Source organism: Poecilia reticulata, linkage group LG3 (genome assembly GCF_000633615.1).
Source record: "Poecilia reticulata strain Guanapo linkage group LG3, Guppy_female_1.0+MT, whole genome shotgun sequence".
NCBI lineage: Eukaryota > Metazoa > Chordata > Actinopteri > Cyprinodontiformes > Poeciliidae > Poecilia > Poecilia reticulata.
In genome coordinates this window covers 9,998,607-10,018,635 of record NC_024333.1, presented here as the reverse complement: position 1 = coordinate 10,018,635, position 20,029 = coordinate 9,998,607, and the positions used below count along the sequence as shown (strand labels likewise).

Sequence of the window (20,029 nt, the reverse complement as noted above, 5' to 3'; positions counted from 1 at the left end):
ATTTTAGTAAACAGCTCTTGCTACGTATTTTATTGTAAAACAAACGGAAAAACCTGTAGGCGTCGCGTTGAATTCAGTTGTAGCTGTGAATGTCAGAGCAGTAATAGTTGTGTAGTGCGCTATTCCACAACGCAACATGCTAACGCAGCTAGGCAGCTAACTAGGAAGACAACAAAAACAAGTTCACATTTTATTACCTAAACGGTTCATTTATGAATAAATGAGTTGGTGCTTACAATTTACAGCGCAAGCCCTCTTTAGTACTCCGGTAGCTTAGGTTTGACCATATTATTAGAAGAAGTCGTCCTAGCTAACGTTAGCAAAAACAACTTGATGTTTTTGTCTACAGCTAACTAAAGCTAGCTAACATGATGATAGTGAAAGTAACATTTACGGTTGTTTAAAATGACTTTTAAACACTAAATGGAAACCGAGTTGAATATATTTCGCCTGAATTGTGTTTTATCGTAATTACATTTTTTATGTAAGTAATTTTTTTCTTATTTTCACACGAATACTGGTTTTTGTGTCCCTTTAATTTTGCATCTAATGTGTTTAGAGATGTCCAGAGGTTGTGTAAGACACTGACTGGTCATCAGCTTGTGAGCTCTGAACTCATCGCCTACCAAGATGCCTGCAGTCTCCACAGGGGCCAAGGAGTTGTATTTATCCACATCTCTTGGTGACCTCAATAAAAAAGCTGAAATTAAGCCTGACAAAACGAGCACCAGAAGGTAATCATGTTTACATTCATCAACCCAGTGTGAAAAAAGAAATACTATCTTGCAAAAGTTGTCAGTTGTTTATATTTATTCATATTTACTCTCAATCATTTATAAAAGTGAATGTAATTGAGTAATTGAAGTAAAATAAATGTATAGATACATTACACACAGATTGACATATTTGAAATATTTATTTCTTTACTAAAAACCCATGTACCTTTTTTGTGTCTCGAATAAAGGTATGATGATGATGATGATGGCTAAATTCTCCTTGAGTATAGATTAGCACATAAATGCAGCATAGACTGAAGGCGATCCGGCTGTGACTGATGAGGTGTTGAGGAACCTCAGATTGGTTTAGTAACCCTCATCAGCTTGCTTGCCTTTTTTTGTCTGATGTCTCTTGCTTTTAACTCTACCCAATAGATTCTCTATGGGCTTTAGGTCAGGCAATTTGCCAGCCAGCCATTATCACTAAACGGAAATGGTTCTTGTAGCAGTGCGGGTAGGTGCCAAGGAGAATGAAATCAGCATCTCCATAAAGTTTGCAAGCAGAGGGAAGCAGGAAGTGCTCTGAAATTTCCGGGCGGAATATGGAGCTGGTAGGACCTGCTGGTGAACCAACAGCAACAGATGACACGGCTCCCTGATAAAAGTTGAGGCTTGAGGCTCTTACTGCAGTGGCAGCTCAAGACTTGTGGAGTACCACCAAATTCGGGAGTGGGCTTTGCTACACATTACTAGATGTGGTTTCTTCTCCTGCTTGTGCAGCTTTTTCTGCCATAGTTTTGTTTATATTTTTAGGTAGTTGACTTTTTGAAGTCAGCTGCTTTGGCAATGATGTTTTGTGACTAATTTGTCTTTTGATCTCAAACTGTTCAGTCTGTAGTCTTGTCATGATTATGTTGCCCATAACACAAAATAACATTTCTGTATGAAATAAATAATTTTCTTAATTATATGAAATAAGAATATTGGATATCACTTTGTAAAAAAATCAATATATTCTGTTTTACTATTTTGTATCTCTTTATTTAATTTGTAAAATATTTATAAGTTAAATCAGTTTCACCTCTTAAATTGAATTATACTGAAATAAATGAACTTTTTGATGTTTTAATTTAATATGCTTTACCTGGGAGTTAAAAAAAAATGAAACAAAGGTTGTCCTTCTTTTCTCTGCTGCAGCTATGTTCAGAGTGCCTGCAAACTGTTCAAGGCGGCAGAGGAGTGCCGTCTTGACAGGGATGAGGAGAAAGCTTATGTGCTGTACATGAAGTACTTGACGGTTTATGACATCATAAAGAAAAGGCCAGATTTCAAGCAGCAACCAGTATGACAACTTTGATTTGAAGTGACTAATTTAATAGCGTTATCTCGATTAATACTTTTTCTTTTTTCTGTTTCGAATTGTTTAGGATTATTACGTGACTATGCTTGGAGCAAATAGCTTTAAGAAAGCCATTGAAGAAGCCGAGAAGCTGTCTGAAAGCCTTAAACTCAGGTTAGAGGCTGTTCTCCGACATAGTCTGGTTATGCTTTAAAATTGCACGCAAGGAGTTGTATTTTATTATTTCAAGTTAATTTTCTATTTCACTCAGGTATGAGGAAGTGGAGGTGCGGAAAAAGCTTGAGGAGAAGGAGCGATTAGAGGAGAAGAAGAAAAGGGAGGAAGTAACGGAGAAAGATGGTCGAAATTCTCCAAAAACCTCAACAATAAACAAGAAGGACAGCAAAAAGGTGATTAAATTAACTACTCAGCATTTTGCATCAGAAAGTGAAAACTGAATACAAAAATGTTTAAAATCCCGTTATGGTACTAATGAGAGAATTTATTTTGTGTGTAAGGTTAAAGGAGAGCAGAATGAACTGAAAAGTGTCATCACTAAAGGTAAATTACACAGAAGAAAAATCACAAAGATTGCTGTGAAATTTTTCTGGTTATAGTTCTTTGATGTTTTGTGTTGATTGAGCTTCTCTGGGTTTTGAAAAAGTTTGCACAGCCTGATTAAATACGGTTTGCTTTTCATTTTAGCTGCACAACCAGCAGGTGGCATCACAGCTGAGAAACTTTTTAACATGATGAAGGATCAGACCATATCAGTTCTGGCGATGGACGCCCGCAGCCACAGAGACTACGAGGAGTCTCACATTCAGGTCCCGGCTCAGACCTGCATCAGTGTGCCGGAGGAGGCCGTCAGCCCAGGGTGAGAGACGACACTCCGCTTCATTTATGCAGCGTCAAGCCACAAAAGAGTCATATTGGGGGAAGAAAGACAGGTCCACTTCATAAATGTGCAATAAAATAATTGCACATAAATGAGATCAATTTGGGAAAAGATTTACATTTTCTGCATGTCTCGGTTCAGTGTGGCTTTTTGATCTGTTTTGTTGCAACTTTTCAGGATCACTGTGAATCTGATTGAGGCGAAGTTGCCCGACGCGTCTAAAGATCACTGGAGGAGGCGAGGAGTTGTTGACTACGTGGTTCTGCTTGACTGGTTTAGTTCTGCATCTGACCTTAAACTAGGCACCACCTTGATGAGTCTAAAAGATGCCATTTATAAGGTAATTGCGTCTTTCCTGTCTTGTGTGTTTCCTCTGCGTTATGTCCGAATGAGGAGATTATTTTTATAGCCATGCCAATGATTTTCAAACACTTTTTCACAGTGGGACAGCCTGACCATTATGCGTAGTGAGCCACTGGTGTTGGAGGGGGGCTATGAGAACTGGCTGCTGTTTTATCCAATGTATACGACCAACGCTAAAGTCCGACCGCCGAGGCAAACGATCACCAACAGCCTACCACAGCGTGAGTATCACCAGTCCTGCGTTTTTACAGAAACAACTAAACTTCAGCGTTGATTCTGACAACGTTTGTTCAATGATCGTTTTTACAAAATCTGGGTTGCGTTGTCAAAATTAAACCTGACTGGCATTACGTCTGAAGACAAAAACTGGGTCAGAGGAAATGAGTGCTTTGTCATGAGCAAGGGTCGTGTTCATGGAAATCAATATCCGTTCAAAGAGGACGTGAGCGTCATGTTTGGAAATCAGTGTTCTTGTTTTTGCTCGTCCTTATTTGAGATAAGAGGCAGTAAAAACGGATAACGTCAGAATGAATCATGGTAGTTTGGCCTTGGAACAACGGCTGGCTGTTCCTGCTTGTCCCCCTTTTATTTTCATATCAGTAATCACTCAGATTAAGTGCATGCTTATGTGCTTATGGTTGAGATTTACTGCTGAATCCATAAACACCATTTCTGTTCTTAAACCAGAATGACTGTCCCACATGTTCTGGATGTTTCCACACAGCTGGATTAATGACATAGTTATCTCCGTGACTTGACATTAACTTCAGAATGAAGTTAATGTTGGCTCAGATATGTCTGGAACAATAGGAAGATAAAACCATGTAGATAGATCAAAGTATCAACCGATTGAGATCTTTAAGTGTAGACAAACACAGTTTGTTTAAACACAGTGTGTTTAAAGCAGCATAAACAAATAAAGCTGGTCTTATCAGGACACCTTTTTGCAGGGATACAAAAATAAATATTGAAACGTGTGTAGTTAAAATATCTCCTTGCAACATGATGAGCAACAAAATGCAAAGTTAAAGGATCAAACATCTACTGGATGAGACTTTTTCAGTGACGTATTAACGAGTCTCTGGCAGAGACCGAGCTAATCGCAGCTAATCACTGCAACAACGTTGCCACACATCAGTCAGTAGTTAATTAAGCACAATGAGTTATTAGTATTGCAATGCTTATGTTTGTTATCTGCCATTTTTTGAACAGTGAACTTTAGCTACCCGTCTTTGGAGGAACCCAAGCCTCCGACTCCAACTCCTCCTGAGCGAGACATTTCACCTGAGCCTCAGGAACCAGCAGCTCCCGCTCTGGTGAACGGCGTCTCACCTGCTGAGCCGCCAGCATCCAAAACCTCCCTGGTTGCCGACAGGTTGCCAGATACCATTGACCTCCCGATTACCGGACCTACTAATGCTGGGTTGGAGCTTAGTAAGAAGGATCCTGCAGTCAGCCAGTCGCCTACAACAGCCAGAGTTTTCCCCCAGGTAATTCATCCATCCTGGAAACTTACAATTCACTAAGTATTGGTTCAACTGTTGCTCATCAGATGTTTTCTTCTCCACGGTTCAGTTTGACAGAACCAAGAAACCGGCTGATCAAGCCAAGAGCGRCCAGAACCGGTCTGCGATAGATTCAACCCAGAACGGCCCCATCATCCCTGACCGTTCAGCTAAACCTCCACTCAGCTCCGGYGGTTCTCTGTCCAAAGACGAGCAACAGCAGATACACTCCGAGGCGGTGGCCGTGATGGAGAAGGCCAAACAGGAACAGGAAAAACGCAACCAGGAGCGCCGCTTGGAAGAGGAGCGGCGGGAGAAGGAACAGAAGGAGAGGGAGGAAAGTGAAAAGAGGAAGAAGGAGGAAGATGAGAAAAGACATCAAGAGAAGAAGAGACTTGAAAGGCAGACGGCAGAGGAAGAGGAAGACAAAGAGAAGAAAGTGTGGGACGACAGAGAGCGGAGGGGGAACGAACAAATYCCTGACACGCCTTCGAAGAGCATGTCTCTGGATTCTCCTGCTCCCAACCACATTGTGAGTGAGATCAAGGTGAGACATTTTTACTTTGCTTGGTGATTTATTTTTAAAGGCAAAGCTGGAGAAACAGAACAAATGTTTACGTTTTGGATTTGATTATGTGGGGAATCTACCTTSTAGGCCACATTGATTGCAGCCTTTATGTGGATGTCTGTTTGGTTCACAGAGGGAACCTCTGACTAGAGCAAGGAGTGAGGAGATGGGTAGGAGTGTGCCAGGCCTCCCTGATGGTTGGATGAAGGTATCACTTTAAATCTTGTCAATTAAAATTTCTACTTATTTGACCATAAGTGTCGCCTATTTCACCTCAAAAACTCTCTTCCCTCCTGTTTCTGGTTAGTTCTTGGACACAGTAACTGGGACCTACAGATACTACCACTCCCCTACAAACCGCGTCCACCTCTACCCTCCCGAGGTCACCGTCCCCCAGACCCCACCGTCCACCCCGCCGACCGCCAAACCTCGGTCCCAGAAGCCCACTGAGCCCGACACGAGCCACGAGCGAGAGCGGGAGCAGTCCAAGCTGAAACGCTCCTACTCTTCTCCAGACATTAGCCAGGAAGTGAGCGAGGAGGCGCAGAAAAAGACGACCGCTCCAATTGCTGCTGCTGTCATACCCACCATCAACAGAGAGACCAAGTAAGGAACACATTTGTTATTTAGTTTTTCTCTGATTGGTATTTCTTAGAGCTAAATTGATCTGTGATGGATTTCTTAACAGGCAGTTTTTCATCATTTAGTTCAGTTTAATATACATGAACTTTTCGTTTAGTCTCTTTTTTTTTTTAGCCTTTTGCTTTTGTTTCTGTGGAACAGATATTCTATTGTACACGTCAGAGTGGGAACCTATTTTCATGATGTAGCATCATGCAAATCTTGTTTAGTTGGAAAGTTTTAAACTCCTTCATTTTCATCCTCCTGTACTCGTTTCTGCCCGTTTGTGCTTAACTTGGCTTTTAATAAAGGAAACTTAAGAGTTTGTAACATAATTTTTGCTGTTAACGGGTTAATTTATCACCCATACTTTTATGTATGTAGAAGTTCCGTTTTCTTTTCTTTTTTTTATATTGAATAAGATTTTGTGCTTTTGCAACACAGCAAAAACAAATATTTAGTCATTTAGTGAATCTTGAAGGAGCCCTAAGTGACATTTGCGGCCCTGCAGATCAAATAGGACCTTGAATGCATCACTTTAAGGTGGTGAGTTACTCTTTGGATCAAATTGGGCTCAATTTGGTTTAGAATTATTAATGCAAATTGGAACGCAAGTATACTTTAAAATAAAGCTAGTTATATGAAATAAAAGCACTTTGGGGCTTTATGGTCCAGCAACACCATCGATTGCACTCTGGTAAACAATGTGAAGTAAAATGATAATAAAAACCACTGGGAATTTATGGAGTAAATGTGCTATAATAGTTTGTTGGACAAAAATCCCAGAGTGTTTTTAATCAGCTTTTTCTGCATGTTTGTCTTGCTGTTCCAGGACGGTAAAAGGTTTTACTCTGTGTTAAAATAGCCATTCTTTCTCTCCCAGACCTGCTAGTGTAAAGGTTTACTCTAAAGTGGAGAGCGTGCGGCTGTCTGCGGCTAAGCTTCGCAACCTGAATCCCTCCTTCGGAGGTTTGGGCGCATCGCTGACTGGCCTTCGAAACCTAGGAAACACCTGCTATATGAACTCCATCCTGCAGTGTCTCTGCAACACTCCTTGCATGGCTGATTACTTCAATAACAACCTTTATCTTGAAGACATCAACAGGTGAGGTCCTCGTCAGGTGGAGCCCGGCGGTTCGGTGTGAAACGGTCTGACTGCATCTCCGTTACCTCTGTCTGCCAGGTCCAACATTCTTGGCCATAAAGGGGAGGTTGCAGAGGAGTTTGGAGTGATAATAAAAGCCCTGTGGGCTGGTCTGTACAAGTGCATCAGTCCGCGGGACTTCAAGAGCACCATAGGAAAGATCAATGATCAGTTTGCAGGCTATGACCAGCAGGACTCCCAGGAGCTGCTCCTGTTCCTGATGGACGGCCTGCATGAAGACCTCAACAAGGTGGGACACACACTTTCATTTAATGCCAGCACAGAGCTTCCTGTTTGTTTAACAGATTCATGGCAGGATGTGATTTGTTTTTAAAAATATTCATTTAAATTAGGGCTGAAACAATTAGTCGGATTAATCGACTATTGAAAGAATCAACTAATTTAAAAATCAGTCGTTAATTGGAGTATAACGGCTCAAAAATAAAAGCCTCTTCCTGAAAAAACACTGAGCGGTAATTAAGCTAAAACTGTACAAAAAATAAATACATTTTGCTTTTGAGATGAAAAATCTTATATTTGTAAATATGTTCTGCCCAGAACTCCCCGAATTCTGTAAAATTCTCCAATTAAGCATCTTTTAAAGGTACGTCATAATTTAAATCATGACGTACCTTCTACTACACCTGTATGCTTTTGCTGATGTGTCTGGAGACAGTTAAAAACAAAAGTCAATTATCATTTTCTTCCTTTCTTTCTGTTTTTTAAAAAAAATTTTATTTGTTTATTTTTCACCGAGTATCATTTTGATGGAAATGTAGAGAGTAAGTAAAGAGCTGTGTGTTTGTGGTCCTCCTGCAGGAGTGTGAATGTGCTGTGTCTAAATCTGTCCGGTCCGATGCTCTTTCAGAACCTCTGTGCATGTTAGACCCGAAACCTGCTCATTGCCTTCATCTGATTGTTTTTTTTGTTCGTTTTTTTGCCAGCTTTATGTGCATCTAGAGGTCTAGATAAAATACTGAGAGAGCAAACTAAAGTTCTTCAGTTTTTATTTTTTTCTTTAACTCCATAATTAACTCAAGACCAAATATTTCCAAACACTTCTTCTCAAAGCCAGTTTTTAATCAGATCTGTTCATTAGAAGCTCAGTCTGGTACTGTGACGGCAGTGAATCCTGACATTAGGTCGTTACGTCTGGTTTGATTTGGAAGATAACATAGTGAAAACTTTGGATCAGTCGGTAAAGTGCATCTCTCATCATAACCCAATCCTCCATTCCATCACATTCCTCTTGTGTGATGTCCAGACCATTTTCCATCAGGTTGGCCCAGTTCAGGGTCCTTTTGACATTTTCTGAGATTTTAAATATTTCAACAACAATTTTTGATGATTTTCGTGACCTGCCACTTGAACCGCCTTGCAAAAGTCCTAATATTCATTCAACTTCCTCATGTTTTTGCTGCATAGCAGCCAGAAACTTCAATGTATTTTATTGTAACTTTGTGATAAACCAACTCATAATAGCGCATACTGCAGTTGTGAAGTGGAAGGAAGGAGATACGATTAATGTCCTGGAGTCCTGAGATGAGTGTTTACTAATTAGGTGACTTTTTGATTTCATTTACAGATGGCAGTAAAAGGAAAAATAGAAACGCGTACTACACATTTGTAAAAAATAAAAATAAAAGTGAAGTTAAATATTTTCCTTATAATTCAGTTACTTTGTGTTCATTATTCATATGAAATCAAAATAAAATAAACTGAAGTTTATGGCTATGCAACAAAATGTAAAAAGTTCAAGGGGAGTGATTACTTTTGCAAGGCACTGAATGTTTTTCTGCCCTGTCATGGTTGGATTGATCTGAGCTGCTTACTGATGCAGCTTTACAACACTGACCAAAATTTAAACTATACATTTACATTTTCCTAAAACTACCATATTTCTTTTTAGTTATGATTATGACATGCTGACAAAATGGAGTAGTTTCAGTAAGCTTGCATTTATTTATTTTCCAGCAGATTGGATTGTTGATGTCAGTTCATTAGCAGTGAAGGAATCCTAAAAGTCCTAAATCGTGTTGCTAAGGACTTTATCTGTGAAAATGATCTCTCATATCCACTTAATCAATCTTTTTAACGTTTAACTCAAAAGATTCACTCATTTTCATCTCATCGGATATTTCAACACTCATTAATTTGAGAAATCATCACTTTGCAGCACAAGCACAACTTGTTTGTTTTAAGTAGATGTGATGGCTCTTTATTTTTGGCCAGGCCATGTATAATATATATATATATATATATATATATATATATATAAAAGCAGGAAGTTCTTTGGGTCTTTTCTGACAGCTTTAGATTAACCATGAAGGCATGTGCTACTAACTCGACATGCAGCGGTTTGCCGTCCCGTGTGCCACTGAGTTTTTCTCTCTCACCTCTCTGTTGTCAGGCCGACAACAGGAAGCGGTACAAGGAGGAAGAAAACGACCACCTGGATGACCAGAACGCGGCCAACGTGGCCTGGAACAAGCACAAGTTGCTGAACGAGTCCATCATCGTGGCGCTGTTCCAGGGTCAGTTCAAGTCCACGGTCCAGTGTCTGACCTGCCATCGCAAATCACGCACCTTTGAGACCTTCATGTACCTGTCGCTGCCTCTGGCCTCCACCAGCAAGTGCTCCCTGCAGGTCAGTCACGGCCTGAATGCAGCCCTGGGAGTTTTCCCTCCAACAACTGCAAAGTAGTTTGTTTTTTAAATTAATCATTTACTGGAAACGATTGTCTACTTGTGTTCCTCTGCAAGTTTCACTCAGGTTTTGTGAAGGACAGCCATAACAAAGATTTGCAACTTTTCCCAAAATATTGCACTTTGTTTTGAAGCACCTTTTAGCATTTTTCAGCATTCTGACTTCTTTGGTTTGATCAAATTTGCTAAGTTCTCAATTTTTTATCTTACAGTAAAAACATGTCTTGTCCCTGAGCCCCCAGATTCTCTGTTGGGTCTGTCTCCATTCTAGCTTTAATTTTCTTCCCAGGAAGTCATTTTTTGAAGATTTTAGATTTATGATCATACTTGCCTCAAAGCTTGGAGAAATGCTCACTGGTATTTCAAGCGTCATTCACATTAACACAAAACGTCAGTTCAGTCTGAAGAATACCGTGTTTCCCCAATAGTAAGACACCCCCAATTGTAAGACGTATCGGGGGTTTCAGGGGGGTCGGCTAATATAAGCCGAAACACAGGGGTATTGCCGCCTCCCTCTCATCTAGCTGCGTGCCGCCTCCTGCCCACGTCCGCACCGTCCCCCTCTCCATACGTCACCGCACCGTCCCCCTCTCCATACGTCACCGCGCCGTCCCCCTCTCCATACGTCACAGCGCCGTCCCCCTCTCCATACGTCACCGCGCCGTCCCCTGCACTTGTCACTGCCGCCTCCTGCTTAAAATACGGTAATACAATACTGTTCAGGTTGTTAATAAATGTTAATTTTATGGTTAAAACAAAAAATTCGACAATTTTTTTCCAATATAAGACATACCCCGAAAGTAAGAGATAGTGGGGCTTTTGGGGATAAAAAGAAAGTAAGACACTGTCTTACTTTCGGGGAAACACGGTAGTAACCCCAGATCATTCTGCTGCCACCTGGTGTTCATTCATGTACCACACAACGTTTTAGAACAAGAGCCTCTATTTAGTTTTATTTAACTCGCGTTCCACTAAGGTTTGGGGAGATTATTGCCTGGTCTGGATGCTTGTCTTTTGGACCAGAAAATAGCTCCAGTGGTTTAAACTAGAGAATACAATAAGTTAAATGTAAAGAAAATCCTACTGGAAAACTGGAATTTATTTCAAGTCCATCAGATTTATTATTATTGATGGCAGGTGAGACAAAGAGACTAAATGTTGCGACTAAATCACAAAGTGTCAAGAGTCTATACAAGTGTGCAATTAGTTTGATCAAACTTTGTTTTTAATGCTTTTTTCCTCTATTCTCTATTGTGATATGCTGAAAACTAAAATTTTTTTATGTTCTTTGCATCATCAAAATCCGTGTATTTTAGCTAACAGTCTTCATACCTGGTTTTCCAAACCAGAATTTACAGTCGAGTTAAATTAAGTGTGATATTTGAGTATTTTTCATAACTATTTATGTTAATTATTCCAGAATACACCTTAAAACGCAATCGCCTCAAACTCTATGGTAGTACATGGATATGACATGGTTTGCTCACATGTACAAAATGAAATGAATGTACAGAAAGACGAGCAGCGCTAATAGTTTTACTTGATGACATTTCTCCGGTATTTTTCTGCTCTCTTTTTGGCAGGATTGTCTGAGGTTGTTCTCTAAAGAGGAAAAGCTCACCGACAACAACAAGGTGTTCTGCAGACACTGCAAAGCCCACAGAGATTCCACCAAGAAGCTGGAGATCTGGAAGGTTCCTCCTATTGTCCTTGTTCACTTGAAACGGTCCGTCGTCGTTGCAGGAGTTCAGCGTTATGAGCAAATACAGACTTTTAACTTGTCCAACCTCCTTCTGCAGGTTCTCCTACGAGGGCCGATGGAGGCAGAAACTACAAACATCTGTCGATTTCCCTCTGGACAGTCTGGACCTGGCCCAGTATGTTATCGGGCCCAAGCAGAGCCTGAAGAGATACAACCTTTATGCCGTGTCTGTGAGTAGGGACGAGGCCAAACTGCTTCAGGGTGAGAAGTAAATCTCAATCTAACCTTTTGTCTCTTTTCCACTGCAGAATCACTACGGGGGCTTAGACGGCGGCCACTACACGGCCTACTGTAAGAACTCCCTCAAGCAGCGCTGGTACAAGTTCGATGACCACGAAGTGACGGAAATCTCCTCGTCTTCGGTCAAGTCGTCCGCAGCCTACATCCTGTTTTACTCCACCCTGTGAAGCCGCTGCAAGACACGAGGAGCAGCCCGCACAGCAGCCACGCTTAAGCCTAGAGGTTGTCTTCTTCTGCTCCGTGAAGAGCCTGGCGTGACGTTAGTTGTGGTTTATCGATCATGTATGGAGGACAAGGGAGGTCGCGATCGAGCGAGCCACTTTGGGATCATGACGAGCGAACGGTGGAGGCACTCTGTGCAGCACTTCAGCTACTAGACGACCCGTTAGCTGTTCAAACGATGCCACCTGTATACATCACTGATCATCCAGAAGCTAAACCGATGCTCATGCTAATCTGACTTCTTTACCATGGTTGTGTTTTAGGGCCAACGGTCGATTCAGTCATTTCTGTTGCAGATAGCAGCGACTGCGTGCGCAAGATTAACAGTTAGATGCCATGTACATTCTTAGCAATGCCAAGGTTGCACACTAAAGATGTTTCTCTGTAAATAATTTTGTCTCTTGACCAAATTGTTTTTTTTTCCCTTAAGAGTAGCAGCCTGTGAAACAAGACCATATAAGTGATTACAGACCGTTGGCTTCTGGGCTCTAGCTGTATAACCTTCTGCTGTTTGAAGGCAACAGGAGCACCTGTGTGATCTTTTATTGAGATTAATAGAAGGCCGGTTGTTGCTTTGTTCATATTAACCCACATTCTTGCACATTAAATATGCAATCGCTTTAAGTTGTTAACGTAAAACACATTATTTGGACAGCAGACCTTTATTTGCATCCCAGAATGCTTTAAATCGATGACGATGCTGGGATTTCATCTGTCTGTCTCACTCCAGCAGCCAGTGGCAGAACACTCAACATGTTCCTGTAATGTTATATTTACCTTCAGATTTCTCATATTCAAACACTATTAAGAGTGTGACTTAAATGGTATGGATTATCTAGATCGTATTCATACATTATATATATATTTTTGCATTATTTTGTTTTTGTTTACTGAGCCTGACAATATGAAGAATTGAGTGAATTTTCAGGGTTGGCTGCGTGACTCTTTGACCAAACAATTATGTGAGAAACGACGAACAAGACTGATGTTGCTTCTTAATGGAGCCGAGATTTAGAGTTACAAGGATTCAACTACTTCTGAGTAAACTTTTATGGCCTAGCATGAAATTATAATCAGGTTTTTTTTTTTCTTCATTCAATCTTTTATTCTCTAAATACAAATTGTTTAACATGATTATATTAACCTCAAACAACTTGTATGACTATTTATTAAAACTGCTTCAAATGAATTGTCTGTGCGTGTTTTTTTTTTCCAATTCAGAATAAGAATATACACTGAATTTAAACTGGTCTTTTTAAGTTTTTTGGGGTGTTTTTTATTCTATAGAGGAGCCAGCTGGAGAACAAAGCAACACGTTTTGCATTTGTGTGGCAATGATTTTATTATCTGTGGCTGTGGATGGAGAGTTCAGAGCTCTTGGATCTAGAAAGGCTTGCAGCTGTAGAACAGAACGTAAGCATCTGGAGACTGCACGACGCTCCCGTGCACTTCCCTGACGAGAGAATCGTCAAACCAATGCCACGTCTCCAGCACCGAGTTGTAGCACAGAGCCGTGTAGTGACCCATGTCTAGGTTACCTCTGTGGATCTGGAGAAAGAAAATGGTTCATTTGTATGTTTTTCTTTTATTTTACATTCCTTATGTAGTTTCCAAAGTAACTTAAAAGGACGTATTCATGTTAAATAAATGAGAGGTTCCAATTTTAAAAATCTGATTAAATGTACCTTTTAAAAAATCTTTAAGCAGGTATTAAGCTTATTATTAGACCCACATTTCTGCTTTAAGATTTTTTTTTATATTGGTCTGATGCCATTTTAATCTTAAATGTCATCTTTCCATCAGCTGTAAGAAATCTTCATCAAAAAAAATAAAAGCTTTAAATCTACATCATGTTTCTCCTGTGAAGCGAGTTACTGAAATACATAAACTTTTCATTAATTTATTAAATATGACCAACGACTGGGATAAAACTAAAATATAGACTATCATTTTCTTACAACTGTTTAGGGTCATTTTACGGTCCTGAAAAATCTGGTAGTTTGTGGTAGTTGACAGATTTCCAAGTTTTGATGGGTTTGAGGGAAAATGGAAAATGTTTGCATGTTGACTTTTCAAGTTGAAAGTTTTAGGGTTGATTCATATCTAGGTGCTGTCCTTTATCTTTGATATAGCACATCAAAGTGTTCTGTCAAAGTCATTGATCCATGATCTTGCATGCAGATGCATAATTCTAAGGAGTATTTCAGAACTTCTTTTTTGGCTCCAAATCTTGGAATGTGGTATAGATTACAAAGGAATATTTTAGAATTTATTTTAGTAATTTAGAAATTAACCAAAAGACATCACAGTGAAAGTGAATTTGTGTAATGCTCAATTGAAAGTTTTGTAAACTTCATTTCCTCAAAGCCCCTCCTTGGAGCTGCAGTCTCCAGCCAAGTTCCCATCTCACAGCAAACCCATTCCCTTCCCCATTCAGCTCCTCCAGACTAGCGGCAGCAGCAATATTCAAATGGTGGTAATGTCTGCTGAACTTTCACAAGTTGCCTCTCAGTCCAGCGCTTCTAAGAATATTTGTTAGCGGCATAATGAGGAGCTATGTTGTGACGACATGCAGAAGGCGGAGTGTCAAAAAGAGCAGGAGCTTCTTAAAGAGACAGATGACCAATTTAAAGGCGTCAAATTGCAAAGCCTAGTTTATTTTAAGTTACGTTTGATATATATACAGCATTTTTATAACAAATGAAGTAAACATAGCTACTATTTTGTGCTATAAAATGTCACCACATAATACCGCCCCTCTAATAAATAAATCTTTGATATATTCTCTCTAATTGTTGAGCCATTTAGCAAATGGAAATAATTTTGGTAATTCTAACTGACCTAAAACAATAGAAGTTTGGTCTGATTTGACTTCATACAGTAATAAAGAACACATATGTAAACAATGGGTTTCAACTGTATACGTAATATACACTGCTCAAAAAAATAAAGGGAACACTTATTTTTCCCTTTATTTTTTTGAGCAGTATATTTTATATGAAATTGACTTTCTATTTAAGCTGCATTACGCAATGAGTCCCAAATATGACGTAAGCCTCGAGGTCCTGCATGTTTTATCTGTGTCCCTTTATTACACCCTGCATTGTCTTCACTTCATCTTAATGTTCCGATGTAGGTGTGATGAACCAGGAAGAGAACTGAAACATGCAGGATATGGACCCTTGAAGACGGACTTTGAACACCAAGATAACATCAGTGATGCAGCTCATTGCAGTCTGTCGTCTGATCACTCACCACGACAGCATACAGGTGGTAAGATGACCGCCTCCGCACCGAGCTGGACAGAAACGGAGTGATGTCGAGCTCCATGGAGAACGACACATTGGCTGACAGCTTGACCTGTTTCCTCCCCTTACAGCCAAACCTTTAAAGAAGATAATTATGTTGGATAAATGAAGACAGTTACATTCTGCCTACAGGGTGCTTGAGGCACTTTGTACAACACTTAAAGGGGCAGCATTGTGTGTTTTCTATGAGAGGCCCCAAGGGCCAAAACTTACAAACTCTCTTACATTCACAGTCAAACTCTCTTACGTTTTAGGCCCATGGGGCCTCTCATAGTTTTCCACTCACTTGCTATCATTTTACAGCATAATCAAGTAACTGTGTTACCTTCAGTTGGTATACAAATGCTATGTACCAAATATGACTAAACAGAAATTTAACTGTCATTTAACGCCTAAAATTGGGCCTCTGTCTCTTTAAAAAAAAAGTCATGCTCTTCTTTCCAATGGTCTGCCTTCAGGAAGTCCTCACATCCTCTATTAAAACCCTTTAACAGCGTTTTCACCAGCTGAGAAGCAGCATCTATAATGAGCTCAGCACATGCGCAGTTCCTCCAGGTGTTTGCTAATTGCTGCTGACTAGTCTGAAGCAGCTGAGTGGGGAAGTCGCGTCGCTCGGCCCCACCAGGCGTTCAGCTCAGCCGAGTGGTTGCCACGGGAGACTAAAGGACTCCAGGTATGTTTTTGACGAGGGAATAACATTATAACATGATGTAAAGCTAAAAAAAGAGTTAACTTTATATAATACTGCCCCTTTAACTAATGTCAGCGCACTAGCCATTTTTACAGTCAAGGAGAATTCCCAAGCCTGCATTTATTGTCACTTTGAAAGTATTGTATCTTTCTTAAATAGACCTTTTAAAAGATTACCATGAATGCAAAAAGACTCAACATTTTTCTTTGAAACCAGGCTATTCCTTCGCTTTGGTCAAAGCAAACATGTTGCTGAATGTTTGCTGAATAATGAATAAGGCAAAAACGATCACTGAAGCTAATTATTTAAGTGGACAGTCCAACTACATACAAGTACTGTGTGAAGATTTCAATCCCCATTAGCTGCTGTTCTTCATGGATCAGTAGGTGAGATATTACATTCCAATTTAACAAATTCAAGAAGAACTTAAGAATTACAGCAATCGCATATTCTTTGATGGTGTTCTTACCCACCGTTTCAGGTGCAAAACGAGAATCTCTGGAGGTTTGTTTAAATAAGTTTGCACTGTTGCTTCTCTTTTTCGGCCGCAGTCTGAGCAGTCGCTCTGCTCGGCCCCAGTCAGGACAGTCTCCTCGAAGAACAGGGATAAGCAATCCTGCACAGACACACAAACTGGGTGAAGGTGTGGATGAACGACCAGGACCAATCCGATAAAACGTACCTGAATGGAGCACTTCTTGTTGTCGTTTGGGATGGGAAGTGACAGTATAGTAAAGGTTTGATTGTTGCGCACCTCGTGACCACAGTGGAGGAAGCTGGTCAGGTAGTTTAGCTGGCCTTCAAACAGATCCGAGATAATGGTGGACTCAGTTTTGGAGCTTCTGTTCTGATTATTTCCTGGCTGTTTTCTTGACAAATCCATCTGACGTTTTGCAACCAAATGAACACAAATATGAACTGGGAAAAGGAGTGCAAACTTGAAAAGTTGAGATGTTTTCTTAAAATGGAACCGAAACTTAAATCTACACTACTACTTATAATAATAATAATAATAATAATAATAATAATAATAATAATAATAATAACAATAATAATAATAATAATAATAATAATAATAATAATAATAATAACAATAATAATAATAATAATAATAATAGTAATAATAATAATACATTTTATTTGCATACCACTTTTCTAAAAATTCAGACACTTTACAGGAATCAAGTAAAACGGCAAACAGAACATCAAGCCAAATCATAAAAGGAAATAAAAACCCTTAAATACACCGCTTTGGACTCACAAACGCATAAAACGGGACAATAATCCTACATTAAAAGCTGTACTAATCAATTATAGATTGTTTAATCGGATCATCTGTTTCAACGTTTAACGGAGACGAGCAGAAAACAGTGTTTGCGGATGAGAGATTTTGATGCACCTTTTTTAAGTCTTCGTGCAGAGCGTCCAGAAGGTGGAGCAGCAGTTCTTGTGCGTCTTGCTGGGTGTAGCTGCCAAACTGGGGGAAGATGGAGGGCAGCGCAGCCATGACTTGCACAGGGGAACAGCTGGGGCTGCTCCCCTGCCACATCCGCTCCAGAAGCTGGACGAAAACCTGCGCGATCCTGCACTCGCACCTGCACGAACAGAGAGGTCAGATCGCTGGGGAAAGCTCATCTGGTCTGGATCTAGGGGTGGTGGGTGGGCCGCCGCGTACTTTGCCAGCTCTCTGCGCGTTTCCTGACTGAGGAGGTCTTCTACAAAGGGCATGGTTGAACAGAGACACTGCATCACAGCATTGAAGTAGCACGAGTTGCCGATGTTGTCTAACCCAACAACTCCTGGTTTGCCCTCCTTGTTTGATGGCGTGCATGGCCTGCTCCTCAAGTTGTAGCTCGTGCCCTCCATCATCTGAAAACAGCCATTTGTGTTTGACCTGCAGCATCACAGACAGAACATGAATCAGATTGTATTGCTAATCATGATCAATTTGGTTCTAAAGTTGGGCGGAAAAAAAGCAAACAAAAGCCTTCGTTTACCAGGCCAGACTATTTTGGTTCCTGCCAGATCGAATGGTAGCCTAGTAACTGAGACATTACACCAGTTCTCAGCATTCTGCATCCACTCAGTTCAAAAGAAAACAAGCAGAATGCCACAAACCAGTTCGTCTCAATCATGGCAATGCTCTCGTTTGAATGTGGTTCGCTTGAAAACAGAAGATAAGATTTGATAATGCTGTTTTTTGATTTAGCTCATTATGATGGCACTTTTATTACTAGTTTTTCATAGAAACTTTCAAGTGTACTAAGATATTTGCACTCAAAACTAGACAAAAACACTTGGTAAGATTTGATGTTTTTTGCAGTGTTCTTTAAAATTTGAAAGCAAAAATAATGATACAGTTAGTGGCAGCAAAATCAAAAAATCTTACGTTCCAACTATAGAGCCATTTTCTTGGGTAAATGTCTAACCAGGTAAACAGAGGAGTCTAACTGAGAAAGTAACCTGGTTCTGGCAAAGACGGGAGAAGACATGAAAATAGTCTTGAGGTTCCCAAGATGTTTGACATTTCTCTTGAAAAACCCCCATCTCAGATCTAGACGTTTTAGGAAGAGATCATTTGAATGTATTGCTGACTGTAATGGACAGGATTCTGCTGCAGTAAACTTCTCACTAATACAAACGTCATAAAGATTCAATTACTGAAAAAGAAAGGTTATTACTCCTCTCGTGTAGCAAAGACTGCAATCAAACAAACGTGACTGACCTTTGCTGTGAAAGACTCGTGGTTTCTTGGTTGGAGCAGCTGTTCAGTCGTGGCAGGACGGGCACGGCCATGCTGCCGTCTGCGGCCAGCTGAGAGGCCAGAGCCCTGGTGAACCCTGGCAGAGGAACTGTGCTGCCTGAGGCCTGTCTCTGCAGAGTGTGGAGCAGAAACATGTTGATACAGACGGTGTGAAGGGCCACCCAAAAGCCCGGCATGAACGCATCTGCCCCGGATCCTCTCAGGTCCGACAGAGGGAGCAGAGCAGGTCCAGAACAGCCCTGAAGGTGGGCTGTGAGTTCTGACTTTGACTCCTCTGAAGTTTTAGACGGAGACAAAGATGATGCCGGGGGTATAGTTTGCTTTTTTTCCGACGGTGGCAATCGAATGTTATCCTGTAATTCAGAGAGGATTATTTTGAGTCTGCCCTCCATCCTCGCCGAGTTGTCCAGCTGAACAATCCGCCCGTGGCCGCAGAAGGGTTCTACCAACCGTTTGACCACTTGGGCAACTACCGGCGCGTTACTCTGAGTCTGCAGCTGCTCTGGAGAGTACAGGTACATGTTGCAGATGAAGCCGGAGTTTGAGTCGCAGAGGAGGGCCAGTTGGAGGGAGCAAAGACCGTGCTGGTGGGAGAGCGTGTACTTTTTCACTGCCAGTTTGAGACCAGGGTTGTGTAGAGTCTGGTAGCGGCGGAATAAATGCTTGCAGAAAGCAGAGAGAGCCTCCAGCTTGTCTTCATGCTTCAGCCTGGTCAGAGACAGCAGGTGGGTGTGGATGCTGTTCCTCTTCAGGAGACCGTGCTGTCTGTCCAGTTTCAGGGTTAACTCGGACGCAAAGGTGCAGCTGTCAAAAAAGAGACAAGCCACTCTGCAGAACAATGGAGAACAGCGTTAAAGCCTCACCGTACTCCCCGTCAGAGACAGAGGTGCTCCGCTCGTTACTCAAGCTGTGTAGAAGTCTCTGAACTCCAGCTCTCGTTCCTGCAGATCTCCTAATCAGCTCCTGGATGGTTTCTGCATCCAGCGCTTCCATGAAAAGCTCCCTGGCAGTGTAGTAAACCTGAAATCTGGGACTCGTTCCTGTCTTTATGAGTGACTTCCATTTTTTGGGTCTGAAGATGTTTGGTAAGCAAACCCTGTCCCTTTGTAAATCTCCTTGCAGCTCTCCATCCACTAGATGGCACTCCTTGGATGTCCAAACGCACTCCTTTACTGACAAACT

At 41.0% G+C, this 20,029-nt stretch overlaps 2 protein-coding genes across 5 annotated transcripts in view; one reads left to right on the top strand and one right to left on the bottom strand.

Annotated features, from left to right (window-relative positions):
- Nucleotides 1–13,273, top strand: part of usp8 (ubiquitin specific peptidase 8) — a 16,616-nt gene extending 3,343 nt beyond the window's left edge. For 2 of the 3 annotated variants that reach the window (XM_008404551.1, XM_008404552.1), the window contains exons 2-19: nucleotides 560–734; nucleotides 1,914–2,058; nucleotides 2,144–2,229; nucleotides 2,327–2,465; nucleotides 2,574–2,616; nucleotides 2,761–2,932; nucleotides 3,131–3,293; nucleotides 3,396–3,537; nucleotides 4,529–4,806; nucleotides 4,892–5,368; nucleotides 5,523–5,597; nucleotides 5,697–5,995; nucleotides 6,894–7,115; nucleotides 7,194–7,404; nucleotides 9,565–9,801; nucleotides 11,444–11,586; nucleotides 11,660–11,792; nucleotides 11,871–13,273. In XM_008404551.1, coding sequence (XP_008402773.1) covers nucleotides 631–734; nucleotides 1,914–2,058; nucleotides 2,144–2,229; nucleotides 2,327–2,465; nucleotides 2,574–2,616; nucleotides 2,761–2,932; nucleotides 3,131–3,293; nucleotides 3,396–3,537; nucleotides 4,529–4,806; nucleotides 4,892–5,368; nucleotides 5,523–5,597; nucleotides 5,697–5,995; nucleotides 6,894–7,115; nucleotides 7,194–7,404; nucleotides 9,565–9,801; nucleotides 11,444–11,586; nucleotides 11,660–11,792; nucleotides 11,871–12,029 — 3,228 coding nt within the window. In that variant the 5' untranslated portion in view covers nucleotides 560–630 and the 3' untranslated portion in view covers nucleotides 12,030–13,273. The remainder of the gene's footprint in view (nucleotides 1–559; nucleotides 735–1,913; nucleotides 2,059–2,143; nucleotides 2,230–2,326; nucleotides 2,466–2,573; nucleotides 2,617–2,760; nucleotides 2,933–3,130; nucleotides 3,294–3,395; nucleotides 3,538–4,528; nucleotides 4,807–4,891; nucleotides 5,369–5,522; nucleotides 5,598–5,696; nucleotides 5,996–6,893; nucleotides 7,116–7,193; nucleotides 7,405–9,564; nucleotides 9,802–11,443; nucleotides 11,587–11,659; nucleotides 11,793–11,870) is intronic. The other variant, XM_008404555.1, reaches the window with a different exon arrangement.
- A 127-nt stretch (nucleotides 13,274–13,400) lies between these two features.
- LOC103462056 (putative ubiquitin carboxyl-terminal hydrolase 50) lies at nucleotides 13,401–19,900 on the bottom strand. 2 transcript variants are annotated; one of them, XM_017303858.1, is made up of 7 exons: nucleotides 18,809–19,900; nucleotides 17,759–17,977; nucleotides 17,483–17,678; nucleotides 16,838–16,966; nucleotides 16,557–16,699; nucleotides 15,340–15,469; nucleotides 13,401–13,632 (listed from the first exon to the last, which is right to left on the bottom strand). In XM_017303858.1, the coding sequence occupies exons 1-7, from the start codon at nucleotides 19,366–19,368 to the stop codon at nucleotides 13,468–13,470; spliced, it is 1,542 nt and encodes a 513-aa protein (XP_017159347.1). In that variant the 5' UTR covers nucleotides 19,369–19,900; the 3' UTR covers nucleotides 13,401–13,467. The 2 variants fall into 2 exon arrangements, with proteins under 2 accessions (XP_017159347.1, XP_017159348.1); XM_017303859.1 differs by having other exon boundaries at nucleotides 16,766–16,966; nucleotides 18,809–19,896.
- Nucleotides 19,901–20,029: the final 129 nt, after the last annotated feature.

Bases quoted from the DNA above. Each gene is read 5' to 3' on its own strand.
- LOC103462056 (XM_017303859.1), bottom strand. From the start codon at position 19,368: ATGTACCTGTACTCTCCAGAGCAGCTGCAGACTCAGAGTAACGCGCCG. The intron at 16,967-17,482 runs GTGCATCAAAAT...GCAAAACGTCAG, and splicing joins TGCACGAAGACTTAAAAAAG to ATGGATTTGTCAAGAAAACA. The intron at 16,700-16,765 runs GTACGTTTTATC...GTGTCTGTGCAG, and splicing joins ACAAGAAGTGCTCCATTCAG to GATTGCTTATCCCTGTTCTT.